At 36.6% G+C, this 22,343-nt stretch overlaps 1 protein-coding gene across 2 annotated transcripts; it reads left to right on the forward strand.

The window, feature by feature from the left end:
• Positions 1 to 302: 302 nt before the first annotated feature.
• TRA2B (transformer 2 beta homolog) lies at positions 303 to 20,813 on the forward strand. 2 transcript variants are annotated; one of them, XM_081302152.1, is made up of 9 exons: positions 313 to 526; positions 11,357 to 11,490; positions 12,489 to 12,651; positions 14,258 to 14,446; positions 15,852 to 15,967; positions 16,960 to 17,043; positions 18,456 to 18,515; positions 19,123 to 19,196; positions 19,817 to 20,813. In XM_081302152.1, exons 1-9 carry the CDS (start codon positions 491 to 493, stop codon positions 19,825 to 19,827), a joined length of 867 nt encoding a protein of 288 aa, XP_081158278.1. In that variant the 5' UTR covers positions 313 to 490; the 3' UTR covers positions 19,828 to 20,813. The 2 variants fall into 2 exon arrangements, with proteins under 2 accessions (XP_081158279.1, XP_081158278.1); XM_081302153.1 differs by lacking the exon at positions 11,357 to 11,490 and having other exon boundaries at positions 303 to 526.
• Positions 20,814 to 22,343: the final 1,530 nt, after the last annotated feature.

Here is a 22,343-nt window from a genome sequence, read left to right on the forward strand (position 1 = left end):
TAAAGGGCGGGGTAAATGGTGACTCTCTTCTCCCAACTCCCACCTTCAGTGTTCTCCTGGGAGAGTTTCAGAAGCGATTCAGATCTGGCTGGTGACATCACTGTGTCCCGAGGCTACAACCTCTGAGGCCTTGAGACACACTCACTTTCCCGCCCAACAGAGGAGGAGAGACAGGGGTGGAGCAGCACGAGAGGGCGGGGCCGACGTCACATCCGGTTCGGAACCAGCCACCGCTGAGCTGTGAGGGCCTGGCGCGGAGGGGCGGGGCCGAGAAAGCGCGCGTTCTTGAGAGGGAGGAGCCGGGTTAAGGAGTGCCGCGTCACGTCCGGCAGAGCTAGAGCCCGAGCGGAGGTGGTGCGGGGCGTTTCGGCTCTGAGCGGCTCGGCAACCCGTGTGTCCTGCGAGGCTGCGGCGGAGCCTCTGTCGAGAAGGCGCAAGAGGTTGGCAGCTTCGACTGAAGCCCAGCGAGCAGCGACGTCAGCTAGGAGTCATGAGCGACAGCGGCGAGCAGAATTACGGCGAGCGGGTACGTATAGGTGGTGTAGGGGGTGGCTGTGTGGTCCCAGCTTCTTGCATCTGTTTCTAGGCCCATTGGCCTCGGCCAGGAGTCGGAAGCGTATTAGGCCCCCAAGTCTGAAGCCAGGAGGGATAGGTGACAACGTTTAAAAAGCCTTTGTATATACGTGTCTTTGGTCGAAAAGGAAGCCGCCAACCGGTTATGTGGCTTCGTTCCCAAGACGGCCGTTTTTTCCGTTATAAGGAGGGGGGAGAGATTAAAAATGGCCGCGGTGTCCCCTCGGTGTTGGGGGAGGGGAGCGGTATCCTATTTCGCCGTTGCTCCCTGCGAAGCCTCGCCGCAGCCATCTTGGGCTGGCGGTCCGGGCGCGCAGCCAGAGGCACAAAATGGCGGAGGAGCGGCGCTCCGACGCTGGCAAGGCCTACCGCGGGCCGCGCCTCGGAGAGCCGCGTGGGGCGCGGGGAGACGTTTTGAGGGCCTTTAGCCCAGTGTTTAGGTCAGCGAAGGTCTTTTTTATGGCAATGGAAAGCACAGTATCTAGGGTGTACTTGGCCTCGTTTAAGCTGGAAACAATCTGACGTAAATGCTGGGCCCGTTAGTTTTGGGCGGATGGCGTGCGGGCTTTGTGTTTGGCCTAAAAGGAATGCCGCTCTTGTATCGAAGGGGCGTTCCGGGCAAAAACCGTCGTCGGTGTCCTAGTAAACGGAACCTTAAGCTCGCCAAGATTGTTTTACGGAGATTTTTTCCCCCCCATGGGATTGTGAAGGAGAAATTGGCGGGCAACAATTTATGGCGCCGTTATTTCCTTTGTTTTGGGACGTTCCGATCCCGAGAACCACCACGTGTTGGTACTCTTTGTTTACACCTCCTAAAGGTGGGCGTTGATTACGTTCCTAGATTGGGAGAATGAGATGGTTTCTAAGCTTAAACAGCATCGCTTAGCTGTGGGGCTTTGGATGTGAGATACGGAAAGCACCGAATGGTGGTAAAGGGGGGGAGGCTTGCTAAAATGTTTGGAGCTTAAGGAAAACTTGTTGAAAGAAAGGTAATAAGTATCATAGAAATCATCTTTTGAGACTTACAGGAATAAGTTGAGCAGGCTTTTTTTTGTTGGTTGGTTATGAGTTGGTATTTGTTTTTCTAGTACACTTTGTTAATTTTTTTTTCTTGTAAAGCTGCCTTAAAGTCTGAATACCATTGGTCAAGTAAATCCTATTTAAACATCTTATTAAACTCTTTAACATTTAAAAGATTTTCTTAGGTGGTTTAGTAGAAAGTATTTTTAGAGAACTGCTGTATGACAGTGAACTTGAAACCAAATCTGATTAATTTGGTTTGAACTAATGAGACCTTGCTTATACATATAGATAAATAAACATTAGGTTTTTAGATTTTGATGTTTCCCCAAAACATTGTTGACTAACGTCACCAGGGCGTTTTTGTTTTAAAGCTCTTCCTTGGGCTAAGAAAGTTTGATTTTAACCCACAAGTCTTCAGTGTAGCTTGTGACTTTGTCTGGTTGCTGCCGACCAGAATACACTATTTGGATATACTCTTGCTGGTGCTTGGCCTGAAGAGCAAATGATTTTAAAGTGTTAAGTTATTAACACCAATTACTGGATATTTTGTACTCTTCAGGGAGTACCAAATGATTTATTTCTGATGAAAGTTCCCAGTTGAAAATATTTGAAGAAGTTAAATATAGCGTCCTCCTGAGGTGTGGGAAAAATTGTTCAAAGAATTAACTAGTAAATATATGGAGAAGGAAATGATTGAAGGAAGAAATCAGTCTCAGTTTGAAATGGAGCTGGCTCAAATGAAACTGTGCCTCCTAATTTGAAAGTTTTACTTTCTGGTGTTTCTCACAAACCCGAATGGGTATTTGATAAAATGAAGAAGGGGAGAAAAAGGTTGTGTTAATTGATACTTCTTTTACGTAAGAGCCTTTGCTTTTTAAAATAGATTTTCTAAGTTTTGAAATTTAAAAAATACTTCCACATTGTTGTATGTTTGTGTTTCCTTTCCAATTAGAACCTTTAAATGATTGGAAACCTGGAACACATTTGGAGCACCAAGATAAGCTTAGCAAAACTATAAAATTCAATGGCATAATATAAAAGTAATACTTGATTGTTCAAGCCCCAGTCAGCGGGCACGTAGGTAGTATATACGTATTTGTGTGATGCAAAGCAATAGTGGTCAAGTCTGATTGACTAGCCTTTCCTTTTGGAAGTGAGCAGTGAAAAACATGTTCAAGGTTAATCTTGGATATGTTCAGTATAAATGACATCTCTGAAGCCTGGGGGGGAAAATGGCCTCATTTTTTCATTTGACCTCTGGTTTTGGCTGTTAAACATTGTAAACTAATGTAAATAACACCAATCTCTTCAAATCAGCTGGAATCTTTTCTCTTTTTTGTCTCATCCAGCCACTCCTATGTTCAACACCCCAACTTCCCTAGTACTGTTTTTCCTCCACCCTCTTTAGACTTTAGAAGCTCTTCTTTTCCTGAAGATTTAAGGTTTGTGTTTGGACTAAATTATTCTCCCATTTGGTTACAGATATTGAATGGGTGAATGTATTTACGCCTAGAACTGTGGCTCAGTGTATCCCATATCCCTACTTTCATGTGGAAATTTTTTTAATGCATAAGTTTCTTCCAGAATTTCTTAAAAATGGCTTACATTTTTAAAAAGGCAAGCCTAACGTTTACATCCCTTCATAATTCTGAATATAAGAACACTTGAGTTATTAAGTTTAGAGGTGTAAGTTTAAAATCTAGACATGATCACACTATCATGTTTGCATGTTTGGTAGCAACACAGTATAATATTCTCCCCTCTTTGGGATTTTGGCTAGTTTGAAACTTTACATCAAGGATACAGAAACTAAGGACTGTACCCTATTTGTAGACTGGGTATTTTAAGTTTTTGCCAAACCAGTCTCTTTAATGTTTTGGCCAAACAAATAATTTGATGGAGTATTTACTTTGTAGAAGCAATGTATTTGAGACAGCCACTTACTCTGTGAAGAGATGAATAGTTTGGATTCTATCCCATCACATTGCCTTTCAAATTTCTACAGTTTTTCTGTTTAATCTTGGGATATATTTGTTCCTTATTTTTAACCTGTTGCTCTAAATTTTAATTTTCAAAATTGAAACATCTCCAGAAGACTCTTTAGTCTAAAGTCCTCACACCAAACTCCTTTTACTAAAGGTTTAATTAAGGGGCTGGGGTTGTGACCTAGCACATGTGAGACCCTGGGTTCAGTCCTCAGCACCACATAAAAATAAATAAATAAAATAAGGGTATTGTGTCCTAAAAAAATAAATTTTTTTTAAAAAAGATTGAATTAAAAATAAGTGTGAGGAAATAGTTTGCATTGTTTTGTATCACTGTGACTGGTTAGATATGTCTGTTGAAACCAGGTTGAAATCTTTTCCCTTGGTTTAAATAAGAATGTTTTTAATAGAGTGAATAATGTCTGGATCTAGAAGGTGGCATTTTCAAACTGAAATTACAAGTGATTTTACAAGGTAAGTACTGCTGGTTTTGTGAAAAGTGAAGAGGAATTCAGATGATGAGAGAAGTTTTAATGGTATTTGCTTTGTTTATACAGCATTTCCCCTTTGTTGAGACCCCAAACCTAAACATTAATGCTTTTATAGTTGTTCATATTTTACCCAAGACAAGGAGAGAGCTACAGTTGTGTACATCTGAGCCTTAGAAATAATTTGTAAATGTTGACAAGAGCTTGTACATAACTATTATCTTCTTACAAAGAATGGTGATTGATGTTCAGGAATTTTAACTGTTTACCCAGGTTAGTATTCTGGGTATGTCATAGAATTAGATATTATCAATTTTTATTGGTTTAAACTGTAAGGCAAAAAAAAAAAATTCACCATAGCAAACTGTAGTCTTCAAAGTCCCCAAAAATCTTTGCTTTGAATTGGGTTTTGGAGGTTAATTATTTTCAGATTGTTACTTTTGTCAGTCTAAATTGTCACATACTGCAGCTTGGATGAGGCTCTTGCATAAAATTTTTGTGCTTGTAGATAAAACAACAAAAAGCATACTTGTATTTGCTTGTGCTGAATGTACTTTAATGAATGCAAATTTAAGGGTTGTGTTTTTGCAATAAATTTTCTAAAAGATTCAGGCAAGTCTTTATTTTTATTTTTTTTTTTAGCAAGATCCTAGATTTTCTTTGCCAATGCCCTTTCCAGTTATTAAAATATTATAAAATATAACCTTGTCAGCTTGCTGAGATTGTGCATGTGTAATGTTAAATGGACTCCAGTTTGTAGTCTCTAGAAACTTTGTAACAAATTGTATTGCTGATGGGACAAGTTTATTTTCTAAGTAGGGTCTCTTAACCAAATATATAACATTAGCCTAATTGTTGCCCTCCGGAGGCTTATAAAGTGGCCACTTGAACTTAGAAACTGAGTTGAAATAAGCATAATATTTGTTATTTAGTCTGGTTTCTTAAAATATAGGAGGAAAATTGGAAAGGGGTAATGAAATAAGAGCCAGGTGTCCCCGTATTGTAAACAGTTGTTACCTAGATCTTTGGCCTCTGTTCCAGTATTTTCAGCATCTAAGCCCTGTATCTGTACATAATCTTTAGGAGGCCCTAAGGAAACCTGCTTGGGCATTCTGATTCCACGATTACATTTGTGTTACCAGCAAACATTTCCCATTACATTTTAGTGATGGATATTAAAAGAAAACCAATTAGTATGATTCCCTTAAATAAAAAGCTATTTGTCTTTTCCCAGATTAAATAAACAATAATTGACTGTAAAACTAGACTGGAAATTGTTTTTACTTTTTTAGAAAATACTTCCCAGGATAGCCATGGTTATCTTTATACCCAGATAGGTGTAAAGACTTACCTATGATTTTTTTTTTTCTTTTAAGAATTTTTTTTCCAAAAGGAAAATATAGGAGAGGAAATGAATGGCATTAAATGAAAGATTATATGATAATGCAGAATGTTTCATGCAGGCAGTATTAGTATTTTGTTTACACTAATCTGCTAAGTTGAGTCTTTTAAATCATCATCTGTGGAGGTGAGCTATAGTTTTCTATATTGCCACCTTATAAAGTAGAATTTTGCTCCCCGTGATTTCCAAACTTTAATACTTTGTTCATCAAGGGGAAAACATTACCAGAAAAATCTTTGGAAATACTACTGTTGGACTCAGGTTTGATCTTTTCCTTCATAGCTACTGGCATACAGTAGTAGGTTGACTTAATTTTTGCTGATTTTAGTTCTAAATTTAGTAATTACACGATTCATACTATAAAACTTCAATAGAGCAGCTTTCCCAGGGGTGGGTTGAACACTATAGTTCCAAATTGTCAGGTTCCCTGACATTGTCTAACAGTGCTCTTTAAAATATACAGTACAAAAATGTGTGACATAAGATACGTTTCTTTATCCTATCTAGACAAGTCACAATATTGTAAACCTCTTCAACCCTGAGCCTTTGTCATCATTGTACAAATGAATTGTCCGTGCTTTCCTTTCTTGCACTTTTGTATTAATGTGTCACTTTTTGACTAGAGATGTGCTTTTGACACTTAAGATTTTCTCTTGATGAATACAATCTTAAGAAGTGTGAAATGTAATTAACAGTTCTAAAATGTTAAATGAACAGTAAATGTTCAGTGGCGCACTTCACATTCAACTTAAAACGCATGATAAGTCTATTTGGAGTAGACATGAGATTATCATATACTAGAAACAACAGAAAACTGTAGTTTCTGATTTTTGAACTGCATATTCTAGTTTTTTTTTTTTTTAATCCAAAACGACAAGGGATTTTTTTTTCTAGTTTCAGTTTTGGCACTGGATTTTATCCCGGAGTTTTAAAATATTCTTCATCCTGTTCTTTTTCTATTAAGGTTAATGTTGAAGAAGGAAAATGCGGAAGTCGTCATTTGACAAGTTTTATAAATGAGTATTTGAAGCTCAGGAATAAGTGAAGCTGAAATTTGAAAAAATAAAAGAAAGAATGCATGCTAATTATCAGACCAGAAGTCCCACTTGTAGAATATTGAGCAATTTGTGTGAAGTGGGGAAGATGAAAGAAGTCAGAATTTGAAACGGAAGAATGAAGAAAAGAAATAAAAATGAAGTTAAGATAAGAAGTAATCTGGAATCAGAAAGCACTACGCTAAGTAATTACTAGTCTGTTTATGTGTCCCTGTATATTTTGCTAAACATGCATGCATTATTTGTTTAATAGAAGAAAATATATACAGGGTAACGAAGTGCCTTCCAAGGGAAACGTATAAATTAGGTAATTCTAATTTTAACTGCTTAGTCAAATGATTGAAATGCAATTCTTTAAAAATAATCATTTGTAGTCAAATACTAGGCAGTGATAAGCTCTCCAGCATGGGTAACAGTTGGCCTCCTGTTGTCCCTTAGATTTTTCATCTAACTAAGCTTGTTCTGGGACATGAGTACCTTACAAGTTGGAACTGCTGGTGGTATATGCCACCTCCATCCTCCCAACTCTTAATGCACTGACCTTTATCCTTCAGTACTAAATAATATATGATTATAATGTTTTTCTGTTGGAAGTTTTTAAAAGAATGTCACCAGGATGGTTATGAAGCCAAACCCCCAAAATCCAAGCAAAGCATTGAACCAGGATAGTTAAATTTTGGAATGAAAGCATTAGTTTTTTCCCAAATGGTGTTAGTGGAAAGCTGCAACCATTTAGGCCCTAATATTCAGATGCATATGTGCCAAATAGGAATGATTCTTCAAATTTTGTTTAATGCTTGTTCCAGCCAAATGACTAAGGTTTCCGCTAAAATACAGTACCTTTCCTTGGAAGAGGTGGGTCATACAAGTGAAACAGGATAGCTAATTCAAAATGTAATAGTAGTAATAGGTGCTTTGTTCCATTTTCTGTTATCAATGTTTAGCTATTATGATATTAAAGACAGATTCTAAAATAGCTTTTTTCTAGACTGCTATCCCTATTACTTCCTGAGGAAACCAACTCAAAGTTCTGTCTTTTCTCTTTCTGTGTTTCATTGTAGCCAAGAAGAGTCAGATGATGGTGTGATGTTGTTGCCCCTGGTTGGATGGGACAAGTACACATATCAAAATAATTAGTAACCACCCAACAGTTGTCTTCTACCCAATTTAGAATGCCAAGGGTATCATCTTAATACCCCCCCCCCCCTTTTTTGGATAAACTGAAGGCAGCTTTAAAACTTTCAGGTGTAGGTCTTAAAGCTCTTGGAGAAAGTAATTTACCCCTGAAACCTACAGGATCCATTTTTTTGATACTTGGGGCCTATTATCACAGTGTGAAAGTTGTACTTTTTATATTATTGCATTTTGTAAACAGAAGAAAAATATTCCCATTTATAAAGAGTTTTTGTATTCATTTTGCCTTAATTGTTACTTTGTGAAACTTGCTATAAATAAACCAGTATAACGACATGAATAATGCTGATTTTGCACATAGCAGAGGTAAAAATTATGAATATTTCTGTTCAAGCCCTTGGGTTCTTTTATCAAGAGACCTGAAAAGTCTAGAGAAAGGGGCCTTTTAGCCCCATAAACTATCGGAACCAGTATGAAATTTAATTATGTGGCCCAAACTGGAAAGACTTAAGGTAAAAATGTTGATGCTGAATGCTGGTGGATTGTCAACATCTATTCCTTCTTGGCCAAGTCATCTTTGGGTATTAGTGTGGCTCCTCCCTGGGCCATTGGGGAGACAAGGGAAGTTACAGGCCTTTGTCCTGGGACAGGCAGTATAGGGAAGAAAAATAATCAGGAGTGTTGATAAATGTTAGGGATGAATAGAAACATGGTTCCAGGAGGGCGGGGGGATCAAATAGAAAGCTTATAACTTCTGAAATTGAGTCAGACTAATCTAGCATCATATTCAAGTGTACTTTGATTTTAACGAGTGGGTGCCCAACTCCAGACTTACTCAATAGATTCCAGGCTAGGGCCCTGTATTTTGAAATATTAAAGAGGTTTAGTGGATACCTCTTGTTTATGAGCTCTTGTTCTAATATACTGCATCTAGTTTTTTGAATAATATAGGGATTGGAGGGTTATTTCTGTTTTTATCATCTCTTTCAAATAATTTTTTAGATTATCACTGTTCTCAATAGGGAGATGTCATATTTTGTTGGAAGGCTTATTTTTTAAATTATTTTTTTTAAATTTGTATTTCTTGTAGGTTGTATATTAATGTATGACTAAGAGCCAATCAATAAGAACCAGGATTCTCTGAGCATTTTTCAGGGAATTTTTGGCTTTATTGTATTGATGCTAAAGGCATGTGTCCTTAGCAGTTCTTTTTGGTAGGGTTTTAATGTATTGACACCTATAACTTTGTCTGCCCTGGGTATGGAATTTGAAGTATCCTGTGTAGGGGCTTTTCCCCAACTGGTTTTATAGATTTGCCTGTGTATTAAGACTTAATTTATGCTTTGGATTTGGCTAATCTTTTAGGTCTCATTTCTTTTAAACAAACTAAATTCCTTACATATATCTTCCCAACCAGCTAAGTGGCAGAAGGCTTTAATTTTCCAAGAAAATATCCCTTATAGGAAAGAAAGTAGAGGTACTATTTAGGTGTTAACCAGATGGCAGTAGACAGGGTATTCCCCTTACTCTTGGTATAAGAAATTATTATGAAATTTTGCATAGCCTGTTAGATTCTGAGGCTGAGTGAACTCTTGTGAAACAGACTAAAGCATCTCAGCTTGGAATAAAGCTTTTCTGTTGATTGAAGCCAAGAAATTTGTGAAAAGGGTTCTTGCCTCTCTGTACCTGATCTTCCTTTATATTCAAGTTCCAGTGTTAAAAATTTGTTAGCTATAACTTTAGAGATTTTAACTGTTAACTGTAAGGCATTGGTGTTCTCTCCTTCATGAGCAAGTAGTTCTATTTGGTTTCTATTAAAGCTTATTCCATTAAGTTATATTTCTAGCACTGGAATAGAAGCATTTATATAACTTGTTCCTCATTTATCTTCTCTTCTAGATTAGCTTTTGCTTGTAGTGAAGATGGTAAAATTTGCACTCATATTTTTGAGGCGTATTGAGAGTAGAGATAAAATGTCTTTCTAAATGTTTGTTGGAACATTGAATAGAGAAATCTAAGGGCTTGTAAATTGGGGTTTCCAGTATAGCAATACATCTTTAAACCTGAGGGTATCTATTTCTCAACAACAATCTGAGGTTCTTTTTCTTGTCTTTGCAGTCATTTATTGAAGAGGAGGATTGGTAGACAGGAAAGCCTGTGTAGCATTTCAAAAAGTTGTTTGTGGTGTAGAGACCCAAATTCATTTTCTTAGACTTTTCTTCCCTATTTTTGAACTTAAACTTGATCTTATCTGTTTGGTGCTATCTACACCCCTTGCCCCCCTGATTCCCCCCTCTCCCAAGGCATCATAGAAAGGATCTTCTGAGTGTTTTCCACTATCCTGTAAAAAAAGTTTGTATTCTAAAAGGTTTTTAAACTGTAATTAAAGCCTTTTAGAGATGCCAGAATTTTCTGAAGTTTGGCAGAGAGAGGGGCGATCTCTTGTGATAACTTATATTTGGATTCAGACTTTACAGTGACTTAATACTGTAAAATTGCTTCATTTTCAACCTGGCCATTTGTGCTGTGTCTCAGGTAGAGTTTCATTTTGGATTTCTAGGTCTTAAATTGGAAAACCTACAATGAATGCTGTCTTGCTTGGTGAGAGCTTAGTTATCAAAGACTTGGAGTCTCTTATCTTCTTGGTACAATTTGCAGAACTTTTCCCTAATTCTGTTACTAGCTATATTGCACATGCCTCTTCTGCTGTTTGACATGTGCCGTTAACTCATTGAATTAAATATCCTATTGAGACATTATCCTTTGCTGGTTTCTTTTTGAGATCTTTTTTGTGCTACTCACCTGCCAGCTACTTGAATTTTGATTGAGAAAGCTTAGAGTACACAGATTATCTAGACTTCAGTTTTTGCTTGTAGTTCCTGATCATCTTTCCTTCCTGGACCCTAGATTAGTAGTTGATGATTTAATCTGTCTTGGTTTTAATATGTATTTTTTATATAACATTTCTAGTTTACTTATTCTCAGTTTCTTATAAGTTTACCCTGTCCTGTCTCCATGTAGCTGAGAAATCTAGGTCTTAACAGGCCATTGCCTTTCTACTATAGCTCCATCTGATTACGTTGAATTTCTTAGGAGCCTCCCACCATTAGATGAACCTAGGGTCTTATAGAATTTATTTAATGTCTATATGGCTGGTCCTTGCTTTCCACTAGGTTTCCACCTTTAGGACTTAAATGAGATCATTGTCCTTGTCTCTTTCCGCATTTAACAATAAATACAACTCTTGAAAATTTGAAGTCTTATGAAAACTATCAATAGCATTCTAAAAGTAAGTTTTGCAAATTCTGTAGGGTTTTTAAATTGATTGTAACTTAACTGAAAAAATAAGTTATAGATTTCATAGTTAATAAGATTCTTTCTCACCCTGGTCTTTATGGAGTAACATTCCCAAAATACAATCCTTGGACAGTTCCCTTAACCACCCTTTCTTCAGGGAGTGGGATCAGGTAACCCTTATTCCTGCTCCAGAAAGGTGGAAGAAAGGACAAATTAATTGACTTATGTCAGTTGGAGGAATGAAACTATTATACCAGGTATATGCAATTCCTGCCCTTACCTATGTTTTCTTATCTTTGGAAGAGGATTGCTCTCCTCACCATTTACCTCACAGCAGCTTGTTTGTTTTTGAAGTTGCCCAGAAAGTATACAAATTAAACTTTTGACATCTACGTGTAGGAATCCCGTTCTGCTTCCAGAAGTGGAAGTGCTCACGGATCGGGGAAATCTGCAAGGCATACCCCTGCAAGGTCTCGCTCCAAGGAAGATTCCAGGCGTTCCAGATCAAAGTCCAGGTCCAGATCTGAATCTAGGTAAGAAAGACAATCTTGAGATTTTCTTCTGTTTCTCTTAGCTCTGAAATTGGTGTGTGCTTTGTTAAACTAGGAAGATAGAGAGGGTTAGATCTTTTGTTGGCTTATTTAATATTGGTACTAGAAACCAACCTAAGTTGTGGAAGAGAGACTTTAAGTGGTTAAGAGCCTGGGCTTTTGGAGTCAGGGTTCAAATCTTACCTGTATTTTTGCTGGCTTGGGCAGATTACTTACTTACTTTTCAACTTTAGCTTATTATCTATAAAAGGCAAGTTATATTAGTTTTTTGAAGTTGTGAGGATTCACTATAAGCAAACTGTTCGTTAGTTTGGCAAATATTAAAACATTAGTTTTCATTAATTGCAGTTCTTTTAAATAGGTGTAGTCCAGTGTGGATTAAAAACCTTACCACAGTGTTGGAGGGGTTTGGGAGCTCTTTTGTGTGTGTTAAGAGAAGGCTGTGCATCCTGCTTTGCTTGGAACAGTCGCAGGTTATTAATGCCTCTTCAGGCATAATTATAGCACCTCTTCTCTCAAATGTGTCCTGGATTGTGTGGTAATGCTAGTCGAGAGCCACTTATTGATCTTTTAAAAAATAAACTACTGGTAAAAAAAACTGCCTGTGGTGGTGATTTTATGATTGTGTTAAAATGAGTAGTGGGAGACAGAAATAGAGTGGTATTAAAAGCAAAAGATGTGCATAAACTAAGCTAGTAAAGTGCTGCATGCCTTGATTTTTTTTCAGAAGATGAGTATAAATTTGATTTCACCTTTTGTTAATTTGAAGAAATGTTGGTATAGCTTGTGGTTTTGACAACACTTCTAGCAAAGTTGAAATGAATAGAAAGAAGAAAAAATGGACTCCACTTAAATTGGTGATCATGTTAACATATCTAGATTGTATCCCTCTTTGGGAGTTTAACCTCCAGTAATAAAAGCATTGAAAGTCATATCTGTTTCAGTTATTTATTATAACCTTTAAGCCTTTGTCTTAACAGGTCTAGATCCAGAAGAAGCTCTCGGAGGCATTATACAAGGTCCCGCTCCCGCTCCCGCTCCCATAGACGTTCCCGTAGCAGGTCTTACAGTAGAGATTATCGCAGACGACACAGCCACAGTCATTCTCCCATGTCTACTCGAAGGCGCCATGTTGGCAATCGGGTAAGATGAAAAACTTTTTTAAGCAGTACTGCCTAAATTTATTCCCATCTCATTCCCTCCCCCAACCAAGAAATGGTTTTTATAGCTGGCCTGTGACACCTGCCTATAATCATAATCCCAGTGACTTTGAGATGAGGCGGGAGGATCCCCAGGTTTACGGCCAACCTGTCTCAATAAAAACAAGTACTCTAGTAAAAGTACTCTTGGGTTCAGTCCCCAGTAGGTTACCACTGCCCAATAAAAAACTAACATGGAAAGTGGAGCTATTAGCAGTATAACATACAGTTCCATACTGATGTTACTTATAATTCTGGGGCGTGGTTTATAAATTTTAAAAGGTGCTCTCCTAAGTTTTTTCATTTGATTTTAAACTTATTTTTGGTATAAGGAGTTTGTTTTTAAAATGGAATGTAATTTCCCTAGTAAATTGTGATATATAAAAGTGAAACCTGGTAATTTCATTGTGGAAACTGGAAAGTTAGTAACATGGTCTTTTTGTTGTATCAATGCAGACTGCTTAATACGTGTTAAAAATGGTTTGGTATACATCCTCTTGGGTTGCATTTATTTGCTGATTTCCAGAAAATACTCCATCACTAGCATGATGTAATCAGGTGCTGTGCTGTTTCCTAGGCAAGGCATGAGCCATCCCTTTGTACAACATGTTTACACCGCATTATGCTACCCCCACCATTACTCACTTCGCCATCTGAAAGCAGCTGAGACCATATTCATATAATTACTGTTACTGTGCCTATTTTGTTAAGTCAAGTTTTTTCATAGGTACATAACCGAATTGTTTAAGGTATAACAGAAAAGTCTGTTTTAGTACAGGTGTAATTATTTTTTCAAAAGCTGGTTTTTTTTTTAAGTTGAAGATGAACACAAAACTTACTTTATTTTTATGTGGTGTTGAGGATTGAGCCCAGTGCTTAACACTTGTGAGGCAAGCACTCTACCACTGAGCCACCAACCACCCTGGCCCTACAGTTGTAATTTTTACCTACCGATGAATGAGGGCTGACTTCTAATTTTTTTTAGTGCCATTTTTTCATCATGACATGTACATTTTAGTAGGCAATTAAGAAATATAGTGGTGTTTTTTGATACTGTTTTTGGTGCTGGGAATTGAGCCCCAGCCCTTGTAGTGATGATTTACAGTATACAAGAAGGTTATGTGCAAACAAGTTTTTCATTGTAGGAGCAGTATGTGCTAGCAATTTGAACATCCAACTTTAGTATCTGGGCAGGGCCAATAGAAATAATGCCTATGGACAAAGTGATAACTATAGCATTGGGTATGTGTGTTCTTGTGAAAAGCCTGAATGTTTTTTACTTGGTTTTTGTTACAGAGAATTAAATCCAGGTTGCATTACCACTAAGTTACAGCCCTGTTTTTTTTTTTTTTTTTCTTTTTCTTTTTTCCTCCCTTTTGAAACAGGGTCTCAACAAGTTCTTCTGTGGTCTTTGTGCCCATTCTTTAAAATATTTGCAGTGTTTTGTAATTTTTAAATGATATTTGGTCTAATTATATATCTTACGGGTTCCTTCACATTATTTCTCTAAACAGGTTTTCAAAGTTTAATACCCTTTTTTCTATTTCTAGGCAAATCCTGACCCCAACTGTTGTCTTGGAGTATTTGGGTTGAGCTTATATACCACAGAAAGAGATCTGAGAGAAGTATTCTCTAAATATGGCCCCATTGCTGATGTGTCTATTGTATATGACCAGCAGTCTAGGCGTTCAAGAGGATTTGCCTTTGTGTATTTTGAAAATGTAGATGATGCCAAGGAAGTAAGTAAACATTTAACTTTGTATTAAAAGAAAAAAAAAAAGATTTCTGTTTAACTCCCAAGCACTAATGGACAAGTGCTTAGACAAGGACAGTTTTTGCTATTTATGGTATAAATAGGAGATATGTAACTACAGTTTTAGGTAAATCCTTCTAGCCTCAGATATCAAATTATACATTGAATTCTTTTTTCAACCTTTCATTGTGGGGAAATTTCAAATCCATGTGGATTAATAGAAAAATGATTTAAGACATCTGGTTCTATCACCTAGTTTGAATAGTTCTCAGCTATGGCTAGCTGTGCTACAAATCTGTTCTTTCCATATAATTTTGAGATGATTGCAACATGTCACTGTTATTTGTTTTGGCATGTATAAGTAAAATACAGGAATATTAATAATTCTGTGATTTAGAGTATCAGTGTTTACATTGAGCTGTTTTCTAAGGTGGAAAATAATCTGAAGTGAGGGTTATAACTTAATGTTTTAATTTTTTAAAAGTATATTGGCAAGTGAGTGGTTTATTTGGATTTTGATTTGACTTGAGGCAGGATGTAGTGGAACTTTCATGTGTGAAATTCAAACAGCATTTACATTTCAGACTTTAGATGAAAAGGTGTGGTAGCTGTGACATCATCTTAAGGGAGAAGGAACAAGAAAATCAGAAGCAATACTGGTTAATGTTTTTTATTTATTTGTTTTAGTTGTAGGTGCCAAAAGTTACACAATTTGGCCCAATCTCACTGACAGTGTAGTAGGCTTCTGCATTTTCTGATTCACTTGCTACAGCTATATGAACACTGGCTTGAAAATCTGTGCTAAAGTTAAAGTAGTAACATTGGAACTAGAAACTTAAATTCTGCTTAGGTTAAAGGCTGTTTCCTCAAATTATCAAACTTCTAACACTTTGAAATGGGGTATTTTTGTTTTTAAATAAGAGTTTTTCAGTTGGTGTATACTCTGGATAGGAGGATATGTGAATAAAACTTTGTAAAATCAGAGGATCTCAGTTCTGCTTTTACAACCAAAAGCATCCATATGTAAAGGAAAGTATGGCACTGTGTTCAATCATTTATGGATTTCATTTGATTCCTAGCCACTTAGATTGTTAGTTTATGGATCATTAAGAGTCAGGCAACTGGCCATATTTGGCTCTCAGATAATGTAGTTTATCAACCATGCATCACTTTAGAGCTGGGAATATTGTTAAATTGTAGTAAAAGTTTCTACGACCAGCTTTCCCAAATGAAATGACTCATTTTTAAGTTTTAAGATTTCATGTTCTAGCCTATGTTAAATGTTTGACACTAACTGAAAGCGTCCACTGGGTTGTTTTTAAAGCTATAGGATAATTTAGTATTTTTGTCTAAAATGCATACACCAATTTATTTATCTTTATCTCTTGAAGGCTAAAGAACGTGCCAATGGAATGGAGCTTGATGGACGTAGAATCAGAGTTGATTTCTCTATAACAAAAAGACCACATACCCCAACACCAGGAATTTACATGGGGAGACCAACCTAGTAAGTTTACTTGGAAGATAAAAGTGTGATTGACAGTGAAGTTTGTTAATTTCTTCCTGAAAACACTTGAGATGAAGTGACACCTACATAAAGTCCTGTGACCTCGTAAATCATTTTTCTTATCTCTTAACTAGCTAAAACTAGGTAGATTGTATGTGATGGAAAATTCTATTTGTGTCACAGATTTTGTTTGCCATCTTTAAATCATTTCCTATAATAGGAATCTCAAACCGTTGTAGATAAAATCAAGGTTTTTTTAAAGTGTTCTTTGCAGAGTATAATGCATGGACTTTAGTGACTGCACTGAAGTATAAAATACTTCTTATAATGACTCCCCACCCATATTGACAGAAAACTTTGAATTATTCATTTACATCTAAATATAATGTTCCATATAATAGAGAATATGACTATGTTCCATGGTTGCCATATTCTCCTGACCCAGCTAAACCTTAATTAGCCTACTCAGAAAAATAAAATTTTATTTTTCCTAAGAAATGTGAACTAGTGAATTAACTTTATAAAGTATTTTTTAGTTGTAGATGGACACAATACCTTCATTTTGTTCATTTTTTTATGTGATGCTAAGGATCAAACCCAGTGCCTCACATATACCAGGCTCTACCACTGAGCCATAACTCCAGACCAATGAGTTGGCTTAATAAATGAGTGATTAGGACCTGTGAGCCTCCTTAACCAAAAGAGATGAAATATTGTTACAAGGGATGAGAAAAGGGAAAGGCAGATATTGGTGAGGATTATAATAGAATTCATTTCCAGTTAAAATATCAGAGAAGACCTACATATTGTAGATACCACTATTTTTGTACAGGAGAAAAAGATCCAGTTGTGTACATAGATCTTGACTAAAAAACCCAGAACACCGCATAGTATTTTGCTATATATATGTACTGATTTTTAATAGCACAAGTCTTATCTGGGAAGATAAAAAGACTACTTGAATTTTTTAAAAGGTTTATTATTATTCACAGTGGCAGCTCACGCCGTCGGGATTATTATGACAGAGGATATGATCGAGGCTATGATGATCGGGACTACTATAGCAGATCATACAGGTATGTTATATGGAAGGCCATTACCCTTCTGAGTCTCAATTGTAAGGTATTATTTAAAGCAACACAAAGCTTAGTTTTAGTAAAGGCTTTACTGTTGGGGCCATATCTCAGTGTCAGAGCACTTGCATACTCACGGTCTTGATTTTTGACCTCAGTGCCAAAAAGAAATAAAAGCTGGAGTTTAAATCAAATTTAAGGATTATGTGTCTTTAATTTGGTATCTGTATTTGCATTTTTGTTGAATGATTCTAAAATATTAAAGGGAACTTTACCAAAAGTTAATAAATAATAACTAAAATAATAAAAGTAATAATAAAACTTTATTTTAAACATTGTATATGAATCAGCTGAATTCCCTGAAAGTTGGCATGTGTTTCCATTTTGACAGTGGTTGGGTAGTTTAGCTATCAAGTAAAATTGTAAATTTATGTGATGATTAGATATGAACTATAACAGTTAACCTTGATGGGTTTGTGGCTTTGAGGTATGGATGTCTTTTTGCATGGTACTTTGATAAATTTTAAGAAATTGGAAGTTGTCCTAGCCAGGTTTATTTGCACATTCCTGTAATCCCAGTGATCCAGAAGATGGCAGAGTTCAGATTGAGGCCTGTTTTGGGATTCAGCTCAGTGGTAAAGTGTCCCTGAGTTCAAGCCCCAGTACCCAAAAAAGAAAAATCGATTAAATTGTTTATATATCACTGTTTGTAGGAGTGAGTTTATTAAGTATGCTTTTGACATTGCCAACATTTAACCCACACAAACTCAAAAAATATTTGTTCTTTCTAAGCAAGAAATACATTAAATAACACTTAAGGGTAGAGGCTAAGATTATAGTCTTCATTTTTCATTCACTTGGTAGCATTTACTTGGAAATGTTCTGTAGTGTTAATACTCATTTTAGCCACCAGAGAGAGCACTGTGCAATTTTCTAAAAAGGATGGCAAAATTGACTATTTATTATACAACACTAGTATTCACTGGGCACAGTGCCAAACACCTGTAATCCCTCATGACTCAGAAGGCTAAGACAGAATTTCAAATTTCAAGGCCAGCCAGGAGAACTTAGCAAGACTTTACTCAAAAAGTAAAAAGAGCTAGGAATATAGCTCACAGTGGTTGAATACTTCTGGGTTCTATTTCCAGTATTGTGCCCCCACCCCCAACTAGTTTCACTCAAGGTTCATGAGTTTTTTTTGTGGGGTACTGGGGATTGTGGAGCCATACCTGACCCCACACACACACTTTTTTCTTTTTGCGGGGGGGGGGGGATCTCTCCTAGGTTGCTGGGGCTGGCCTTATAAATTTGCCATCATGCCTCAGCCCCTTGAAACACTGAGCTTAGAGGTGTGAACTGCTGCACTTCGTTTTCGTTTTATCTTATAACTAAATGTTGCTTTTCTGTCTTCACAGAGGAGGAGGTGGAGGAGGAGGTGGATGGAGAGCTGCTCAAGACAGGGATCAGATTTACAGGTATGTCAGGAGAGAATTTAAATCTGGACAAAATCAGAAAACATTAAAGATGTTTGTTTGCTATATAGGTAGTTTTAAGTGGCATCACAAAATTGGATTTCTTTTAGTTTAGTAAAATAACTGTTTAACAATAAAAAGGGCTTTGGTGTAGTGTTCATAAAAGTTAATTTGATTTATAATAAGTAATTGGTGTCATTTCATAAATGGAAGCAATTAAGTCATGGATATGGATGCAGATTTGTAGTCATTTGCTTATGACTGCTGTGTTCTTGTACTCTTAATTTCTCAGTTTTTCTTTTTTAAATAAGTACAACCTACTTGAAACACTAGTCAACTTTATGGTGTTATTCCATAAAAGTGGTTGTAATTAATGGTAAGGGATTTTTATAACGTTATATTGATGGAATATAGCAAGGAGTATTTAACCTGATAGTTTTTAGGAGATGCTTATTCCAATACACTAGGGCCCAGTATGATGTTCATTCTGAAAATTTAGCTTTTGAAGCCTTAACTAATGAAAAAAATTAAAGGTTTGTTAGGTCCTTCTAGTTTTTGTCGTATAATCGCAATTTGTAGAGACTTAGACAACCTTGACATTTGTTTATAGAAGGCGGTCACCTTCTCCTTACTACAGTCGTGGAGGATACAGGTCACGTTCCAGATCTCGATCCTACTCACCGCGTAAGTTTTTTATCTTTATGATTTTGTTTATATATTATAATATTATTACTTGTTCTGACTTGGCATCTACAGCTAGTTGAGTGATCTTTTTGCAAATAATGGGTTGATCCACGTATTATCATTGTATATCTATTATATCTATGTTAGGATCCATTTAATTGTTAAATAAGCCTAACATAATCTGTCACCATTTTGTTTTTTCTGCTTTGGGAACTATTACAAATTTTGGACAACTGGAATTGGGTCCTTTATATGTTCTTGCATCTACTTTTTTGCTTTCCACATTTTTTTATTGGTACCTCATAGCTGTGCCTAATGATGGGATTCATTGTTACATAGTCATGTATGCAGTATGACAACGTAAGTTAGCCAGGATCATTCCCCAACACTTATCCCCTCCCTCCCAGTTCGGGTTTTTAGACTCTTATCTCTCATATCTAGTATTTAACATCGGTTATCTCATTTCTATTTTTTGTACACACATGTCTGTTATTCCCACAAAGGGAATCTGCTAGAAATTTCCTAATCATAGAATAGTCTTAAAGTTCTTAGCATTCAAATAAGCTTGATATACTGCTCCCTTAGCATTAAAGCATGTTTATTTTTCATTTTCTTTCCAGGTCGCTATTAAAGCATGAAGTTGAAGATTTTCTGAAACCTGCCATAGAGCTGGGATATTGTTTGTGGACAATATTTTTTATTGTCTCATGTTTAAAAAGTGAACAGTGCCTAGTGAAGTTAGGTGACTTTTACACCTTTTATGATGACTACTTTTGGTGGAGTTGAAATGCTGTTTTCATTCTGCATTTGTGTAGTTCGGTGCTTTGTTCAAAGTTAAGTGTTTTCAGAAAAGTATGTTTTGCATGTATTTTTTTACAGTCCAAATTTTGACTGCTGAGAAGTTTCTATTGTACAAAACTTCATTTAAAAGGTTTTTCTACTGAATCCAGGGTATTCTGAAGATCGAAGCCTGTGTGTAAAATGCTACCAAATGGTAAAAAGCAACAATAAACAATTTGATTTTTACTTTTCTTTCTAACATCAGTGCTTAGAACTATTCCAGTTTGTCAGTAGTAAATTTAAAGACAAAACTGCCCATTTTACTCCAATCCATGAAACATAAACCATATTTAATATACTTGCAAATAAATGTTAAAAATATGCTCTGTAACTCTGTACTGCTAGTATTAGAAGTAAAACTCTTTCAATACAGCAAGCGCTTAATGCTTATAAATGTGGATTTGTCAGCTTTTATGTAATCTGTATCATAGCAGAGGAATAAGAAGAGTTACACATTGTATCCCTTAAGGCTGTTTCTTAAAAGCTGTTACAAGGGGATAATGGTATTTCATCTAGTTATCAGCAAGTAACAATACATTCCACCACAAATGTACTCTTGTTCTAGTTTTTAGACTATATGAGAAAACTGGGTGCTTCCGAATGTGGGGTAAGAGAAGGGAACACTACACCTGTGTCATGGATGGACTGAAGACATTGCCTGTTCATTTTTTAAATATTTTCAGGTCCTTTGCTTACCAAAGGAGGCCCAATTTCACTCAAATGTTTTGAGAACTGTGTTAAATAAATGCAAATGAAGAGACAAAAATACTGGTGCAACTCAGTTTACAAAAAAGTGTTGGTTTTCTTTTGATCTTGTGGTAATTAGGATAGTTGTTTAGGCCCTGATGCGGTATGCTTCCTGGGCTGAGATTTATACTTTGTTTTTTTGTTGTTTTAAGATTGTGTTTCTCAGAAGTACCTTTAGAGTGGATAAGTAGAAGTTATATAACTTTACCCTCCACACACATCCTGAGGGTTACCTAGAACATACCTTGGTATCAGTTCTTTTACATTTAATTTATTCTTCCAACCAATTCTGAGAATGTCATAGGTAATGGTGTTATGCTACTGGCTTTTATAGCACTTAGATATAATTCAGTATGTCCCAGCTATTTTTATGTGTTTTGCATTAATTTCACTTAACAATTATGTAAAGTAACATAGATCAAAAGGCTGCTAAGGTGGCATTTGGGCCTAGGTGGTCTCAATCCAGCTCTCCTTTTTTTTTTGTTTTTTGTTGTTGGTAGGACAAGAAGAAATTGCCCAGCCTATTTATTGGCCTAGGGTATACAGCATCCTTGGGAATAACCATGTCTCATTGATGTATCCTACAAAAGTATTTGGGTTGATCTGTTAATAATACAAGTCCCATTTATACCATCTGTTTTTAAGATGGATTTTTCACTCCTATCTTCCAACTTTGTTCTTGGCTCTGTCACATGGAAAGGTTCATTCTTGGTTTTGTTTGGTTTTTGTACTGAAGAGCCCAGGAGTACTCTACTATGACCCTTAAGTTTTATGGCAGGGTCTCACTAAGTTACTGAAACTGCCCTCAGTCTTGGAACCTTGCTTCAGTCTTAACTGAGATTACAAGCATGTTCCACCACACTCGGAGGTTCATGTTTTCTCTTAATATTTTTTTAGTTGTTGATGGACCTTTAACTTATATGTGGTGCTAAAAATTGAACCCAGTGCCTCACATACTATGAAGTGCTCTTAATATCACCCCGAAGGTTCATATTTTAAAATGAGCCAGGCACAGTGGTGCATGCCTAAAATCCCAGTTACTCTGTATGCTGAGGTGGGATACTTGTGAATTTGAGCCTATCCTGCACCGGGAGCAAGAATTACATCAAAAACCAAAATCAAGGCTCTCAAAGTTGTTTGTTTCAGGATCATTACACTAAAAGTTGTTGACCTTGGACCAACCTGTAAAGCCAGTGCTTTTACCCATTATAGTACACCAATTTGCTATCACTCTATACCATAAATCTGCCTGCTTCCTTAAAGGCAAAATCTTGTGAGCATGTGACATTTTTCACCCTGAGGATTTTTTTTTTAAATTTTTAATATTTATTTTAGTTCTCGGCGGACACAACATCTTTGTTTTTGTATGTGGTGCTGAGGATCGAACCCGGGCCGCACGCATGCCAGGCGAGCGCGCTACCGCTTGAGCCACATCCCCAGCCCCCTGAGGATGTTTTAATTGGTGGTTCTGATTACAGAATATTGGGGGTTTAGATTTTGTGATGCTGGTGTATATCTACACATAGAAGCACACATGAACTAGGCATAAATAATGCCCAG

This window comes from Spermophilus citellus (assembly GCF_964194105.1).
Source record: "Spermophilus citellus genome assembly, chromosome: 7".
NCBI lineage: Eukaryota > Metazoa > Chordata > Mammalia > Rodentia > Sciuridae > Spermophilus > Spermophilus citellus.

What these genes read in the sequence shown, in the direction of transcription:
- TRA2B (XM_081302152.1), top strand. Translation starts at nt 491, where the DNA reads ATGAGCGACAGCGGCGAGCAGAATTACGGCGAGCGG. An exon ending in AGCAGAATTACGGCGAGCGG is followed by an intron (nt 527 to 11,356) that starts GTACGTATAGGT and finishes ATCTACGTGTAG; the next exon opens with GAATCCCGTTCTGCTTCCAG. An exon ending in AGGTCCAGATCTGAATCTAG is followed by an intron (nt 11,491 to 12,488) that starts GTAAGAAAGACA and finishes TTGTCTTAACAG; the next exon opens with GTCTAGATCCAGAAGAAGCT.